Here is an 18,502-nt window from a genome sequence, read left to right as displayed (position 1 = left end):
TGTCTTCTCAGGGGCTGGACCTCTGTCTTCAAAGAGTTGAAGTTCTGGCAGGTGAAAGAAGGTGCTTGTTCAACTTGGACCCAAAGAACAGAGCATGAAGAAAGTACAAAGCAGATTTCAACTCAATATAAGGCTCCTTCTTAGTCAAGTCCAGAGATGATACAGATTGCCATAATAGTAGTGGGATCCCCTTCATAAAAGGTGGACAAGGAGAGGCTGGCATCCATGTGTTAAATCCATCATTACTCAGGAGTAATGATGTTTAATATGCAACATTTCAGCATCCCAGAGGCAAGCCTATGAGCTATGTATACTTACTATCTTGTGCAATCTGTTCAATAATCCTAGGTAGGAGGCGTTATTAATTTTCCCAGGTCATAGATGAGTAAACCAAGGCTCAGAGAAGTCACACCAATTGGTGCAGGTCTGCTGGAGAGCACATAGTGTACTAAGTCCCTGACCTGAGTAGCTCCAGAACCCCTGGTCTTAGCCGACCTGCTGATGCTTCTCTGAGGCCAAGAACACCCCAAGGGAACCAATTAAAATGCTGATTACTGGGCCATTCTCCAGGCCTAATACTTGTACATCTCTGCAGAGTAAGGCCCAGGAATCTGATTTTTAGTAAGTTGTTGAAAGTGGTCATAGATATTTGAAGCCACCACTTGATGCCTTTCTGCCCGATTTGGGGAGATGATGTACAAAGTGTTGGATGTGATGGTTTTTAAGGTCCCTTCCATTCCTGAATGTCTAGAAGTCTACAATTAAAAGAAACCTTAGTTCTATGTGGATTTTATTTTATTTGCATTTTCCTGCCATCCCCAACAACCTGAATAGCATTGACCCTGTTCCCTGGATGGTGGACCACTAGCTTATATTCTGGACAAAAGGTAAAGATGACAAGTAAATAATAGCTAACATTCATTAAACTTACCATGTGCTGGTAGCTCCACTAAGCACTTCATGAGCCTTACGCCCTATAAGGTAGGTGCCACTGCCATCCCTACTTTACAGATGAGGAAACTGAGGACTGGAGAAGAAAAGTAACTTGCCCAAGGTTATCTCCCAAGCAAGCAGGAAAGCCAGGATTTGAATCCAGGTCTGCTTACATAGAGAGCTCTTGCACTTAATCATTCTGGGACATGGCCTTACTGGAGGGGGATGGGTAACTTCTACCAGGGAGAGCAGAAGGCCTGTCTACAGCTTTCCAGGTAGTTTGTTTTTGTAACTTATTTATTTATTCAGTCATTCAACAAACACATAGTGAGGAACCTTCTATGTATCAGACTAAATTCTTGCCTTCACGGGGTTTATAGTCTTTTCCCAAAGGCCTACCAAGGATGGAGGAAGATGTGCGAGTTGCTGCCAGAACTCGTGCTAGGTCTTGACATTATTAAGGGAAGAGAAGTGAGATTTAAAGAAAGATCTGAAGATGCTCTAGAAATAGACCAAATAACTTACTGTCTAAATTAGAACACTTTAGAGCAGCAGTTCTCGATGTGGGGTGATTTAGTCCCCCAGAGGACACTGGTAATGTCTGGAGACAGTTTTGATTGTCACACTGGAGGGGAGGGTGGCTGTGATATCAAGTGGCTAGAGGCCAGGGATGGTGCTAAACACCCTATAGTACATAAGACAGCTTACACCACAAAGTACTCTCTGGCCTAAAATGTGAATAGCGTCAAGGTTGAGAAATCCTTCATTAAAGAATGAGCAAGGGGCTATTAGTACGTGCACCAGAACAAGTGCCATAATCCAGGATGGTACCAGGCACACTCATCTAGACAGCTTAGAACCATAGTCTCTTAAAGCTGAAAATGCCCAGGCACCTGCTTAGGTCTCAGGGAAATTAAATGAATGGCCCCAAGATCACACAATGATTCACATGCAGATCTACATAATTCTTTTAGATAACCCAGAGATGAGCTTGGCTGGAGCTGGAAAGCCACCACCTGGGCCATCAGGCCCTGGGACCATCCTCCCTAAGACCTAAGAACATCCAAGCAATGGCCTCTTTGCAAGGAGTTCTTTCTTTGGACTCCAGACTCTTCCCCTTAAGTCACTGAAACATACATGTCTAGAGTTCATGAAGCTGGCTGGCATGTGTTTGAAATGATGGCATATAAGCAGCTTTGAGCTTGAGGTCTTAAAGGGTTTTGCTGGATTAACCTTGAGGATTCAATAACTCCCTACTTTTTGCCTGTGTGGGTGACAATGAACCCCTATCTCTCCTCCTTGGCCAGTGATCCTATCCTCCCCTTTTGGGGACATTTACTTAGTGTTCTGAAAAGGAGACCATGACTTCCAGGTGCTTTGCTATGTGAATGTGTTGGAGGACATGGGAAACAAACCCAGAGTGGATGGAGGAAGACAAATAACACCAGCTTTGTTAACCGAGACCATACTTGGAGCCAGGCACCGTGCCGACAGCTCCTGCTGATCATCTCCTTTGTCCTCAAAGCCCTGCCACGCAGATATGCCATCATCCCAACTTGACAGAGGGCACCCAGCCTTTGGGAGACGAAGTCACTAGCCCAGTGTTCGAACCCAGGTCTGCCTGAATCAGAACCCATACTTTTACCCCTGCTCTTGATTAATCCCAGGGCGTCAGAGGAAGATTCATTGAAGAGATGAACATAAACTCAATCTTGAAAGACAGGGTTTGTAGCAAAGGAGAGAGAGAGACTGGATTGAACAAACACAGAACGAAGTTCCAACTCCTTGCTTCATACTACGGGGTCCCGTAAGGCCTGGGTCTTGCCATTCTCTCAGCCTTCCCTTGAGCCACTGGTATTCTGCTCCACTGGCCTGATTTTGAGATACACCACTTTTTTTTCCACTTTGGGACTTTTATCCACACAGTTCCCATTGTCTATAATGCTTTTCATCCCTTCTGTTTCCTTGGATGACTTCTACACATCTCTGAGGGCTCAGCTGCCGTGTCACTTCCTTCTCCGATCCTCTCCCTCCCTCATCTAGAACAAGTCTCAGTGCAGCCTGCACTTGTCCTTGGTAGCCCTTAAGACAGTCCTCATAATTATTGTGCAATTATGTGTTCAATGGCTGCCTCTCCCATCAGACCAGCACTCTCCAATAGAACTTTCTGTAGTTATGGAAATGTTTTAGATTTGTGATGTCCTATATGGTAGCCACTAGCCAAAGGTAGCTATTGTGCACTTGAAATGTGGTTTGTGCAATGGAGAGATTGATTTTTCAAATTTCACATATTTTATTTATAAATTATATTGTAATTTGTATATTATCCTATAGAGATTATTTTATATACAGGTTACATAATTAAAATTTAAATAGCCACATGTGGCTAGTGGCTACCAGCTGCAGCCCTAGATTGTGAGCTCCTCAAGGGCAAGGAGTATGCCAGCCTTATTCAGTTGTAGAATTCCTTCTACCTAGGATGGTGCCCAAGTGAACTGAATAAATGAATGAATAAATCAATCAGTCAATCAGTCGATGTAGTCTGCAAAACTTGCTTTCAAGAAATCATCTTAGAGACTGTTGAGAATTAGGCTTGGGGTTGATTAATGATTGTGCATTGAGTCCCCTATACAGAATTTTATTGTTGTTAACAACCATATGATCAATAAATATGAGAGATGCCCTCTCAAAAAAAAAACCAAAAAAAACAAAGCAAAACAGAAGGAAAAAAAAATACAGTAGACTCATAGACACCGAGAAGGGACTAGTGGTTACCAAAAGGAAGGGGTTGGGGAGTGTGGGGGGTCAGGCAGAAGGGCTTTAAGGGGCACTATAATTCACAGTCATAATATAGTTAGGTCACTGGGATGGTAGCACAGTTCAGAGAATACAAATAATGACTCTGTAACATCTTACTATGCTGACAGTGACTGCAATGGAGGGGTGAGGTCTTAATAATATGGGTGAAAGTTGAACCACTGTGTTGTATATATAAACCATCATAAGATTGTATATCAGTGATACTTTAATAAAAAGTAAAAGAATGGAAAAAAATGTTTTAATCCCTATCTCACAGAGTGTCAGAAGAATTAATTATAAAACCCTTGCAAAACAATTTTCAATAGGTTCTGTCATCTCATGGATACTGGAACTTAATAAATGTTTGTTGATTTCACCAGAAAAAAAAAATCATCTTAGGAGAGACCCAGTCACACAGAGACCCTGACTTGCACAAGGTATCACAATGAGGCAGAACTAGATAGAAATCTCAGCCTCTTGAACATTCTGTGCATGGACAGCAGGTGAAAGGCAGAGGTTGTTTGTGGTCTCAAATGAACCATCCTCAAGCTCTGTGAAGGAGCCTCTAAAGTGCAAGTAAAGGCAGTTTTCTTAGGCACTCTCATCCCCTTTCCCTCTTCCCTGACCCTGTAAACTACTTAGTGATTTATAATCTCTCAACACTTGGCATCCCATGGGACAGAGCCTGTTCCAAAGTCCACTTGCCAACCCTCTACAAGGTACTATGATTTTTTAAAACCGTATTGCTCTTAGGAAATTTGCTGCCTGCAACCTGTGCATAATATACACAGGGTGTGGTTTGAGAACATCTAAGTAGTGATTTGTAAACCCACTCAGATTCATATAGTTGTTTCTTTTATTTACTTATTTTTTATAAATCGAGGTCCAACATATTTCAGAGTTAATTTTGATTTCATTCAAATTTTTAGTTTAGGGTTTACAGATTACAATTTTTGTGAGTCCAGCATAGGGAGCCTATATATTTTGCTTTTATAAATTATTTTTCAGATGTAATAATAATCATAGCTAAGATGTGTTGAGTGCTTTGTAAATGCCAGGCATTTAGCGCACATTACATTATCTAACTTCACAATAGCCCTATGAATCAAGTACTTTTATAACCTCCATTTTCTAGGGAAACTGAGTCTCAGTAGGGTTAAGTCAGTTGCTCAAGCCACATAACCAGCAAGTGGCAGTCAGGATCTGAACCCAAGTCTGTCTTACTCAAGAGCCAATGTTCTTAACCAGTATGCAATTTGAGGTTTCTAATATATATTCCCTGTATTTGCATGCATAAAATATCAGAAAGAGTAATCAAGACACAATACAGGGGTTTGGGAAGAAAGACTTACTGTTCATTCTTGTACTTCTTTTTGAACTTCATTTACCCTATTTATAGATTATACTATACATTATATATTAGTATAGAAGCTAAATTAATTTATAAATTTAAATAAGTAAAATCTTCACATTATTTTCACTTTTTTTTATTAAGGACAGAACTGTCACAGTGGCATCATGTCTTATATTAGTAGATTAAATACACATGAACCTGAGTAATTTGCAAAGTTCACATGCTTTGTAAGCATGACATTATTTGAAAATTTATCCCAGTAAAACTATAGCTCCAATATGAATTGTATTCTTATTCTCAGTACCAAATTTTGTATTTCAGTTTCTGAATTATTTGTTATTTTGATATAATAGGTTGGCTTTTGAACATGATATTTTTTTTCAATGAAGTGGTATGCTTTCCTTGAGAAATTTACACTTGGATATGTACATTTTTTATATTCATGCATATCTTCTGTACATTATAACTTAACATCTTTTAGCATTTGTGAAATAATGCTGAATTACATAAGATATACTATTTGAGGATTAATTAATAAAGCTTAAAAGTAAACTTTTAATTAATTAAATGTTTTAAATAAAAATTAATTTCACACTGATTAAGAAGTAAACATTGCAATATTCTTCAGTACTCAGAGCCTCAGAGAGCTGTATCATTCACACTAAAAGTCACTTGGGAGAATTCATCAGTGACTCAGAGAGAAAAAAAATTTAAGTCAAGGAAATACACACATCCTAGCAATAATGTATCCTTTCCAACAAATCCAAATGGTGTTCACTTTTACCATCTAAATGGCTAGTGCTTCTAAAAAATAAAACAAAAATCCTCACTAATGATCTTGCCCCATCTCATATTCTTGGGATTTGCTTAACAAGTTACCATTGGCTTGTGGTAGGAAAAATCTGTAAGCCCCTCTGTAAGGCCCCTGTACTTGCTTGGTTGGGTTCCCCCGAGATTGTGAGAGCAAATCTGGTATGCCTTAAAAATCCCATCCTCCAAGCAGCGTATTCCTGATGTTCCTAAGGATAGCCGTAGACAGTGAGTGTCACTCCAGCTGGCTGTTACAGAAACCTTTCATTCAGAAGAAGGCAAGAGGTTTCAGAGACTATGCACAGCCTTCTCATTCACTCACTTTATAAACCGGACTTTGCCCAAGCCTTTTCTAGGAAGGAATTCCAGCTTTTTGGAAACCAGTCTGCAACACTGGTATCCTTCCCTTCCGAAAGACCTTGCAGAAAAATCAGGAATTTCACAGCATAGGATAAGGTCTGGAAAAAACCGATGTCATTGCATGGACTCCTCAATTCAGTCCCCATTTCAAAACAGCAGCTAATGCTTTCTTAAAGCACACAGACTTCAAAATCCCTTCAGGACTGAGAGCAATTAAAAAGGAAAACATAACACCCATAACTCCTCGTAAGATTCTGACGGATCTGAAAAATCGAACTAAGAAATACAAGAAGCTGGGCTGCTGGGGTAGGAAAATGGCTTGTTTCCTCCAGGCCTAATTTTCTCCTCTGAAACAGTTCCCTTTAAATTCAAGAAGCCATGCAGAGATGCCCCCCTGCAGGATTTTCATTTTTAAAAGGAAAGCCTGTCTGCCTCTCACTCGCCCCCAGGATACTCACGGCAGCTGCCTTAGCTGGAATAAGTCCTCCTCCATGTCCGCGCTGCGCCAGGACGAGCCCTTTTCATGGCTCTTACATGGTGGTGGTGGATGACGAGCGCTCGGGGTTTCAGCACCGGGGTGCTGGACAGCTCCGGCGCTGCTTCCTCCCTCCAGCGGCAGCTGTTGGGGAGGAAGCCGCCAGGGACCGACCCACGAGACAAAGCCGCCGCCGCGGGGAGGTGGGCGGAGAGGAAGAGGCGGAGGGCCGAACTAGCTGCGCGGGGAGAGGGGGCGGGGAGAGCCCTTCCGATTAGAGGAATTTACAGGTTCTCTGTGGCTGGTGGTGTTTTACTGGGGTGCCTGGAGGGCACTCGAGCCCATGAAATAGGTGTCGAGGTACCAATGAGTATCCTTTGGTTGACGACGCCTCTCTAAATGTTTGTTTGTGAGGGTTCGTTAATGCTGGTATCAGTATAATATTTTTGAAACCCAGGCTGCTATAACAAATGCAGATAATGGAAGTTTTAAGGATATATTCGTGCATTAAAGTACTGTTTACTGAGCATCAACTGTGTGCCAGGCACTGTAATGGGCGCTGGGCATATGACAAGAGCACAAGTTAGTCATGTTATTGTCATCACAGACCTGAAGGTCTAGTGAAACAAATCAAGAAAAAAAGTTTAGTATGTGAAGGCCAAAGATCACTCACTCATTCATTCAACAAGCATTACCAGTGATTGATACAGCCCTGACACTGAGGAATCAAAGATAAATAAAACCAAATCTCTACTTTCAAAAAACTCCCCATCTAGTTCAATGGTTCCTCTCACTAGAATGTCTGCTCCCTTTACAACTTAATCTCCATAAAGGTTGTTGATGTGTCCCCAAGGGCCAAGAAGAATAAAACTTTATTTATGGACACTGAAATTGGAATTTAAATATTCTTCACTAGACTTGATCCCAGGGCTTTGCATTGTGGGCACTCAATAAATGAAACTGAAATCACAAAGGTGAGGAGGGATTCAGTATTTATTTTAAGTCATGGTTGCACGGGGCATGGTTTATATCAAAGGTGGCACTGGGAAGTCTATTGGTAGGGTATCCAACTCATTCTGGTTTGTGCCGGACTTTTGAGTTTCACCACTGAAAATTCTACATCCTGAGTAACCCTGATCCCAGTCAAACCTTGGCAGTTGGTTACTCTACAGGTATAACACAGATCCAACATAGAGATGTGTTTTGAGTAGCTTGAAGGGTTAAAAGAATACTTTTAAGTGTAAGACTTAAAACTTTAAAATGCATAGAAGAAAGCATAGGAGTAAATCTTAATGGCCTTGAGTTAGACAATGGTTTCTTAGATGCAACATCAAAAGCACAAGTGACAAAATAAAAAGATACATTGGACTATATCAAAGTTAAAAGTTTTTCTGATGCAAATGATACTATCAAGAAAGTGAAAAGACAACCCAAAGAATGGGAGAAAATATTTGCTAATAATACATCTAATAAGAGACAGATTCAAAATCTATAAAGAACTCTTACAACTCAATAATAAAAAGACAAATAACCCTGTTTAGAAATGGGGCAAAGGATATGAATAGACAGTTCTTTAAAGAAGATAAATAGCCAATAAGCACTTGATATCACTAGTCATAAGGGAAATGCAAATCAAGACCACTCTGAGATACCACCTCACACCAACCAGAATAACTAGAATAAAAAAGACAGACAGTAACTAGTGTTGGTGAAGATGTGGACACTCTCCTCATATGCTGCTGGTGGGAATGTAAAATGGCACAGCTGCTTTAGAAAACAGTCTGGCAGTTCCTCAAAAATTTAAACACAAAGTTACCACATGACCCAGCAATTCAATACCACACCTAGAAATGAAAACTTTTACAGAATGTTCATGGCATAATTATTCATGATAGCAAAAAATGGAAACAACTCAAATGTTCATCAACTGATGAATGGATAAACAAAATGTGGTCTATCCACACAATGGAATATTACTTGGCAATAAACATAAATGAAGTACTGACTCATGCTATAGCATGACAATAGCCCTGAAAACTTAAGCTAAGTGAAACAATCCAAGCACAAAAGGCCACATAGCATATAATTTTATTTATATGAAATATCAAGAATAGGCAGATCTATAGATATAGAAAGTAGATTAGGGGTTGCCTAGGAGTGAAATTAGGGAACATGGAATGGAGATTAACTGCTAATGCATGTGAGATTTCTTTTAGGGGGAACAAAGATGCTCTAAAATTAGATGTGATAGTTGCACAGCCATGTGAATATACCAAAAAACATCGATTGTACACTTAAAAAGGATGAATTGTATAGTATGTGAATTGTATCTCAATAAAGCTGCCCTTTTAAAAGAAATAATTATTTTTAAAGTTGGTTTCCAATTTTTCCAACATTTAAATAGAATGATTTCATCTAACAGGATTATCATCTTCTTGGGAAAAGAGAGGCAGTGTTCCTCCAAAGGGTCTGGTCACTAGCAATGGGGGCCTGAAAGTAGTCTGCCTGGCACTGTTCAGGCTGCAGCCAGCCACGGCAAGCTTTGCACATTCATATTCCCAGCCTGGGCTCCGGATAATTTTGAGGGACATACCCTGAAAACTGGGAGAATAGTACTTAGTATATCATAGGCATTTAAAAACATCCTAGAGATGGTAAAAGGTCAGCCTCTTCAGCAGCTGGTGTTGGCAAAGCTGGATAGCTACATGTAGGAGAATGAAACTGGATTACTGTCTAACTCCATACACAAAAGTAAACTTGAAATGGATCAAAGACCTGGATGTAAGTCATGAAACCATAAAACTCTTAGAAAAAAACATAGGCAAAACTCTCTTGAATATAAACATGAACAACTTCTTCATGAACATATCTCCACGGGCAAGGGAAACAAAAGCAAAAATGAACAAGTGGGACTATATCAAACTAAAAAGCTTCTGTACAGCAAAGGACACCATCAGGAGAACAAAAAGGCATCCTGCATTATGGGAGAATATATTCATAAAGGACATATCTGATAAGGGGTTGACATCCAAAATATGCAAAGAGCTCATGCACCTCAACAAACAAAAAGCAAATAATCCAATTAAAAAATGGGCAGAGGATCTGAACAGACACTTCTCCAAAGAAGAAATTCAGATGGCCAACAGGCACATGAAAAGATGCTCCACATCGCTGGTCATCAGAGAAATGCAAATTAAAACCACAATGAGATATCACCTCACACCAGTAAGGATTGCTACCATCTAAAAGACAAACAAATGTTGGTGAGGTTGTGGAGAAAGGGGAATCCTCCTACACTGCTGGTGGAAATGTAAATTAGTTCAACCATTGTGGAAAGCAATATGGAGGTTCCTCAAAGAGCTCAAAATAGAAATGCCATTTGACCCAGGAATTCCACTTCTAGGAATTTACCCTAAGAATACAACAGCCCAGTTTCAAAAAGACAGATGCACCCCTATGTTTATCGCAGCACTATTTACAATAGCCAAGAACTGGAAGCAACCTAAGTGTCCATCAGTAGATGAATGGATAAAGAAGATGTGGTACATATACACAATGGAGTATTATTCAGCCATAAGAAGAAAACAAATCCTACCATTTGCAACAACATGGATGGAGCTAGAGGGTATTATGCTCAGTGAAATAAGACAGGCAGAGAAAGACAAGTACCAAATGATTTCACTCATATGTGAAGTATAAGAACAAAGAAAAACTGAAGGAACAAAACAGCAGCAGAATCACAGAACCCAAGAATGAACTAACAGTTACCAAAGGGAAAGGAACTGGAGAGGATGGGTGGGAAGGGAAAGATAAGGGGAAAAGGGGGCATTATGGTTAGCACACAAATGTTGGGGACGGGGGCACGGGGAAGGCAGTATAGCAGAGAGAAGACAAGTAGTGATTCTATAGCATCTTACCACGCTGATGGACAGTGACTGTAATGGAGTATGTGGTGGGGACTTGATATGGGGGGAATCTAGTAACCACAATGTTCCTCATGTAACTGTATATTAATGATACAAAAAAAATCTTAGAGAATGAATTGCTATGATGTTTCTCTTCTTTCTTAGAAATATGGTTATATTTTTTCTAAATCAGTAGTTTTCACCTTTGAGTGTGGGTTAACATCACCCAGGGGACTTAACACACAGATGGCTGGGCCCCACTCCCAGTGTTTCTAATTCAGCAGGTTTGGGGTAAGGCCTGAGAATTTGCATTTCTAACAGGTTCCTGGGTGATACTGATATTGCTAGTCTGGAGACCATACCAAGAACCCCTGTTCTAAAGTTATTTATCTGGATGAGATTATAAGCCAAGAAAAATATGGTCCATGTTTGTTTATACCTCTGATCTTTGAGACATCCTTGAGCAGATAGGGATAGTATAAAGGTAATTTCTTCCAGCCAACCACATTATCCTTCTATCTGGGAAACTGGGGCATGCCAAAAAACAGATGGGTTTTATTTCACATCATGATTTCCCCCCTTAGAATTTTAAAACAAAACCGAAAATTTTTAAATAGAGCCTGGAATAAAGATTGACAAGCTGCCCCTTAGCCTGAAATACTGAATATAAAATCATGTGCTATGTACAAGTGATTCTCCAATCAGCTGTGTTCTACATTCTATTTTTATCAAGACAATATTCTACCAGTTAGAAAAACGGCACTTAATTTAAGAAAAGGAAGCCCATGGATTTAAACTCATAAAGAGATTTGTCTTTTTCCCTTGGAACTGAAATTGGATTTAAAAAACCAAAATGGCACAATTGGTGGTAGATCCCTGCTCTGCTAGCCATGCTGGTGGCACGGCCCTTCCACCTGTAGTCACTCCCAGAACCCTGGCATATACTGGAAGCTGTTAAGTTCCTCCTGATTTGTCCCAGGAGCCAGCTAAAAGGGGAGACTGGGCTCAGAGGTTAAGCCTTTGTTAAAAAATGTAAAGGCATGCAACTTAAGAGTCCCTCAGTCACATGTCCCATTCTGTTATGAAATACAAGATGTCTAATCCAACAACTAGAGAGACCTGAAAAGGGCAGAGAACATTTGTGCGGCTGATGCAAAGCACAAACTCTGAAACTCTCCTAATAAAACCATGATCCCTCAGACGATGTGTTCCCAGAAGGATGTAAAATAAGCAAGAGGTGGAGGTGAATTAGGGGCCAGTAGACCTGTCCAGACCTAGGGAAGAAGTTAATGACCAGAAGCAGTTCAAGACATCTGAGAAGTCATCAAAGAAATGGTGGTCTTCTTTTCAAAGTATTGTGACTTGTGTTTTCATTTCCATTCATTCAAAGCACTTCTTAATTTCCCTTGTTAATTCTTCTTTTACTTAATGATTATTTAGGAATGTGTTGTTTAATTTCCACATATTTATGAATTTCCCAAATTTCCTTCTGTTATTGATTTCTAATTTCATTCATTATGGTTGGAGAACATACTTTGTATGATTTCAATCTTTTTAAATTCATTGAGATGTGTTTTATGGTCTAATATATGGTCTGTCTTTGAGAGTGTTCCATGTGCAGGGGAGAAGGAGGTGTATTCTGATGTTTTCAGGAGGAGTGTCTCCGGATGTCTGTTAGATCTAGTTGGCTTACAGTGTTGCTAAAGTCTTCTTTTTCTTTGTTGATCTTTTGTCTGGTTGTTCTATCCTTACTGAAAGTGGGATGTTGGAGTCTCCAACCATTAGTTCTGAATTGTCTATTTCTCCTTTCGGTTCTATTCTTTTCTTCTCAAGTATTTTGAGGCTCTGATGTTAAGTACATGTATGCTTACAATTGTTATGTCTTCTTGATGGGTTGACCGTTTTATCATCATAAGAAGTCCTTTTGTCTCTAGAACAATTTTTGTCTTAAAGTCTATTTTGTCAATATTTAGCATAGTAAGTCCAGCTCTCTTTCGGTTAATGTTCGCATGACAAAATTTTTTCTATCCTTATATTTTCTCAACCTGTTTGTGTCTTTGAATCTAAAATGAGGCTCTTGTAGGACAGCATATAATTGGATCATGTTGTTTTATCCATTCCATCTCTGTTTTTTAATTGGAGAGTTAATCCATTTAAATTTAATGTAACTAAACCACAGATCAGTCATGGATCATGTAGAAAACAAATCCTGTTTTATGTCTCTTTTGTTTCTCAATTCCTCTATCACTGCCTTGTTTTGTGTTTTATATGTATTTTCTAGTGTACCATTTTAATTCACTTGTCATTTCTTTTAATACATACTTTTTAGTTATCTTAGTGGTTGCCTTGAAGATTAACTTTACTTCTCAATTTTTAACAGTCTAATTTGGATTAATACCAACTTCAAGAGTATACAAAAACTTTGCTCCTATATTTCTTCATTTTTTTCTCCCCCCAGTTTTAAGATGTTATTATCACAAATTACATCTTTATCCACTGTGTGCCCAATCAATGAAGATTTATAATTATTGCTTTATGCAGTTGTGTTAAATCAGGCAGGAGACAAAAAGGAGTTACAAACAAAAAATAAATTTTTTCCATCTTTTATATTTACCTACATAGACACCTTTACTGTTGCTCTTTATTTCTTCATATGGGTTTGAATTACTCTTTACTGTCCTTTCATTTTAGTCTGAAGGTCTAGTTTTCTCCCACACCAAGCAATTCTCTGCAACACTAGCTGGTTGTCTACAATTTAACTCAATTCTGATACTGTCTACTTCAGATGCCAATCACAGTTAGCAGGTCCCCCAGGTTGCCTACCACTTCTTTCCCATTTGGCTACAAACTGGAGTTTCCCACAACCCCCTCCACAGTTCGATTAATTTGCCAGAGTAGTTTACAGAGCACAGGGAAACACATTAACCGGTTTATTAAAGGATGTGAATAAGGGATACAAATGAACAGCTATTAAAGAGATACATAGGGTAAGGTCTGGGAGGGTCCCAAGTGTGCAAAAGCTTCTGTCTCCATGGAGTTGGGGTGCATTCACCAACTCTGAAGCTCTCCAAACCTCCTACTATTGGGATTTTATGGAGGTTCGTCACGTAGGCATGATCAATTATTAACTCTATTTCTAACCCCTCTCTTCTTTCTGGAGTATGGGGGTTAGAGCTGAAGAGTCCAGGCTTCTAATCATGATTTGGTGTTTCTGGTGACCAGCCCCCATCCAGGAGCCATCCAGGAGCCCACCCAGAGTCACCTCATTAGAACAAAAGATGCTCCTAGTGCTCTTTTTTTTTTTTTCCTTGTTTTAACTCCCTCCACTGGAGGAGGATAATTTTTTATTTATTTTTTATTTTTTATTGAAGGGTAGTTGACAACAGTATTACATTACATTAGTTTCAGGTGTACAACACAGTGATTCAACATTTATATACATGATAATTCTAGGTACCAGCTATCACCATACCAAGTTGTTACAATATTTTGACTATATTCCTTATGCTATACATTACATCCCGGTTACTTATTTATTTTACAATTGGAAGTGTGTTTATATATATATATATATATATATATATATATATATATATATATATATATATAAACATTTTTTGTGTGTGTGAGGGCATCTCTCATATTTATTGATCAAATAGTTGTTAACAACAATAAATTTCTGTATAGGGGGGTCAATACTCAATGCACAATCATTAATCTACCCCAAGCCTAATTTTCGTCAGTCTCCAATCTTCTGATGCATAACGAACAAATTCTTACATGGAGTACAAATTCTTACATAATGAATAAGTTACATGGTGAACAGTGCAAGGGCAGTCATCACAGAAGCTTTCGGTTTTGTTCATGCATTATGAACTATACACAGTCAGTTCAAATATGAATATTCATTTGATTTTTAAACTTGATTTATATGTGGATACCACATTTCTCTATTATTATTATTTTTAATAAAATGCTGAAGTGGTAGGTAGATACGAGATAAAGGTAGAAAACAGGGTTTAGTGTTGTAAGAGAGCAAATGTAGATGATCAGGTGTGTGCCTGTAGACTATGTGTTAATCCGAGCTAGACGAGGGCAATAAACATCCATGTATGCAGAAGATTTCTCTCAGAACATGAGGGGGGAGGTTCTAAGCCTCACCTCTGCTGCTCCCCATTTTCTCACCAGATGGCCCCCTGCGACTGTGCTAGTGCTCTTATCACTTAGGAAATTACAAGGGTTTCAGCTCTGTGGCAGAAACTGGGGGCAGATACAAACACTTTTGAAAAGCTGGCAGTTTCTTGAAGGAATGTGCTAAAGCCTTCTGTTTGAACAGGAAGAAGTGACTTTGAAGTTAATGCCATTATTACTGGGGAGAAAAAAAGGACTCTAGTCACTGTTTGACAACACATGAATTAGCATCAAATAGGAGGAAACATGCACAATTAACCATATCTAAGTTCTTAAAAGCCTACAGGGGCTTGCTGATTTAAGAAAGTGAATATATGTGATGTAGGAGTTGATCAATCATATAAATTAGGTACTGATTACTGCAATTATTGCAGGTTATTTTTATAAAGGATTTATATTGAAGAGCTACCTAGGAAAGCTTAAATGTGGGTTTGTTATTATGAGGATCTGAGGTAAGATAGTTTAAAAGCTGCGTTTTAGAATCTCTCTAGAGATTGGAGATCTACCAAAACAAAGAGGATATAAGTTACAAGGCTACAACAATTCAGAACTACTGCATAAAGAAAGACAAACTTAAAGAGTCGTCTTTTAAAAATTGTTTCTCTAATTATAAAACCAATAAATGCCCATTGTAGAAGTTCAGATAATACAGAAAAGCATTCAGAAGACAATAAAAATTACTACTAATTTACCACAAAGATAATCAGAGTTGCCAGTTTGGATATCCTTCCAGTCATTTGTCAATGCCAGGACACTTGTATGTAAATATCTTTTTGCAAATTCGAGATCATATTTCTGTATCAGATGGCTTGTTTTTTTCCACTTTTTTTAAGCCTTAGCATTTTTGACAAGAAGGAATGTCAATTTTGATGTTATGTTTCCTCTATGTCTTCAAGTTTTAAATTTTTAATTATTTTTTAAATAAATAATGCATGCCCATGGTACAAAATTCACAAAGGACAAAGGAATTTCTTTCCCTGTCCTCAGTCACACAGTTTCCTTACCAGAGGCAAACAGTGTTCCCAGTTTCTTGATTATTTCTATAAACACTATTATAAAACATTTGTTGGTTAGTGACAGCCACATCCTACTGGTGAGAGGAACAGCAAGCTACAGGAAATATTGTTAACTTCTGTAATATGGAATACACATCTTCCTCCACTTAGATGGGGTTGCATCCCAATAAATACATCGTAAATTAAAAATGTAAGTTGAAAATGCATTTAATACACCTAACTACTGAAAATCATAGCTTTACCTAGCCTACCTTAAACGTGCTCACAACACATTAGCCTACATTTGGGCAAAATCATCTGTAAAAAAAGGCCAAATTTATAATTAAGTGTTGAATATCTCCAGTAATTTACCGAATACTGTACTGAAAGTAAGCAACAGAATGGCTGTTCGCATACAGAATGGTTCTAAATGTGTGGGTTATTTACCCTGCTGATTGCCTGGTTGATGGACCTGTGCCTTTCAGCTGCTGCCAGCATTGCGAGAGAATATCCTACCGCATGTTGCTGGTCCAGGAAAAGATCAAAATTCAAAAGTCGAAGGACAGTTTCTACTGAATACCCAGTGTTGAAGAAAAATCGTTAAGCTGAACCATTTTAAGCCAGGGACTGTCTATACTGTTGTGACTCGTGTGGTCATTACGAGAATTCAATAGAGATAAGGCTTGTAAAATGCTAAAAAATATTTGTGAATTGATTGGCTATACTCTATAAATGCCAGTTACTTAAAAGAGCCTAGAATGTAGATTCCGAGCAGATATGGGGATGGGAAATCAGGGTATTCACTCAGCAGGCTAAAGTAGTGGCTGCAGCATAGTTACAGGAGCCCTTCTGGGGGACCCATCAGGGGGTTGTTGAGGTCAAAACCATTTGCACAAAACATTAAGACATTATTTGCCTTTCCCATTCCATTCACTCATGAGTGTGCCCTGGAGTTTTCCAGAGACTACACAACATGTGATGAGCTCATGGCTTTGATGTTTAATGGAATGTATGCTTTGGTATTCCTGGGTTTAAAATTTTTTCTCAGTCTTAATCGGTGGTTTCCATCTGCTCGGGTTGGATAGAGGAGCTGACTACAAAGGGACAGGGGGTAATGATTTTAGGGGAGTGGTGATTCTATATGTTGGTTATGGTAGTGGTTACATGACTATGCATTTGCCAAAATTCAGAACTGCGCACTAAACATAGTATAAAATATACTTTAATTTTTTAAAAAACCAAACATTATTTCTCAATTTTATTTTCTAATAATATAAGTATAGTTAGCTATAACCCCATAAATGAAAGCTCTCCATAATGTTTAAGCCTACCAAGGGGTCCTGAGATCAAAAGTTTTGAGAACCCACTGAGTAAAGCACTGATTTCTTTACTAAAGCAATGATAATTACTTGCTCTGGAGTTGGGGAAAGTGATTAAAAGGGAGGCAAATTCTCTCTAGCTCTATAAGCCGTGTGGTCCAATGTGGTAGCTACTGGCCACATGTGGCTATCAAGCACATGAAAAGTGGTTAGTTCAAGTTAAGATGTACTTAGTACAAAAAAATAATGGAAATATTTCATTAATAAATTTTACGTATAAAGGACAATATTTTGGACATATTGGGTCAAATAAAAGCTATTGGTAAAATTAATTTCATCTGGGTTTTTAACTAATGAATTAAAATTTTTAAATATTTTTTATTTTTAATGTGACTACTAGAAATTTAAAATGTGGCTTTCCTTATATTTCTATTGGACAACGCTCTCTGGAGACACACGGTCTGGACTGCCAATCTTGTTTCTACCACTTACAAGCTGGATTACAAGACATTGCTTCTCTAACCTTTTTGGGTTTCCTGGGCTGTAAAATGTGCGTAATGTCAGGCAGGGTTGGTGTAAAGATTGAATATGAATTTTGCATGTGATGTACTTAGCAGTGCATTTAAGTAAACAATACGTTTGGTGGCTGTTTTTATTCAATGCCTCAGTTTCCATTCATGCCTTCAGAGACAGGCTCTTTACATGCTCGGTAAAGGTCCTTCCTCTGCGACCTGTTTCCATTCTGACGACAATAATATGGTGGCCGAGGCCTCTTCACACCGAAAACTTAAAATGACCCAGAGTCCTTTCTGGAAATGGTGAGACAGGGACCATGGGCTTAGACAGAATAGGGTGAGGGCCTCTGGAAAAAGCAAGGCAGGATATTTGCAGTCAGAGCAATGTAACTATATGCAAGGAAAACCCCCTACCAAAACTCTGTGTTGAACATTAAGCTCTAGAGTCATTCTTCAGTGAGATCAGTTAATATTCCCCAGGTAAAGAAGAGTAGAACATGTTTTTATTATGCTAATCATTTGTAATCATGTGTAAGATTCACTTCAGCATGCTAAAAGGCCCAGGCCTGTGTGCTGTCTTTCCTCCTTCAGATCTGATGAGGTGATTTTGCAAAATTGGGCAACTAATTTAGCATGCAGACCGAGGTGTAAATAACATAATAAAAGGCAAGAAGCATTCCACCTTAAAAATAAGATTTCATTTTATCACCCAGGAAGTTTAAGATTCTTAACTTACTCTTTAGCAAACAGACAATACCTCAGCCCACCTCAGGAGCTGGGCAGGCGGCCCTTTGATCTGTTCCTAGACCAAGACACCAGTATCCTATGGAGAAATCAGAGCAGTAA

At 38.8% G+C, this 18,502-nt stretch overlaps 1 protein-coding gene across 5 annotated transcripts in view; it reads right to left on the bottom strand.

Annotated features, from left to right (window-relative positions):
* SVOP (SV2 related protein) overlaps window positions 1–18,502 on the bottom strand; it is a 93,367-nt gene that overhangs the window by 73,007 nt on the left and 1,858 nt on the right. For 2 of the 5 annotated variants that reach the window (XR_008993843.1, XM_036903990.2), the window contains exon 1: window positions 6,715–6,966. Coding sequence is in view for 2 of the 5 variants with exons in the window: in XM_036903990.2 (XP_036759885.1) it covers window positions 6,715–6,749 (35 nt within the window). In the remaining 3 variants the exon portion in view is untranslated. Of the gene's footprint in view, window positions 1–6,714; window positions 6,968–18,392; window positions 18,480–18,502 lie in introns of those variants that run through there. The other 3 variants (XM_036903993.2, XM_036903992.2, XM_036903991.2) reach the window with 2 other exon arrangements.

Source organism: Manis pentadactyla, chromosome 14 (assembly GCF_030020395.1).
Source record: "Manis pentadactyla isolate mManPen7 chromosome 14, mManPen7.hap1, whole genome shotgun sequence".
Lineage (NCBI taxonomy): Eukaryota > Metazoa > Chordata > Mammalia > Pholidota > Manidae > Manis > Manis pentadactyla.
Note: the sequence above shows the minus strand (reverse complement) of the source record. Positions and strands in the feature narration are given on the sequence as shown.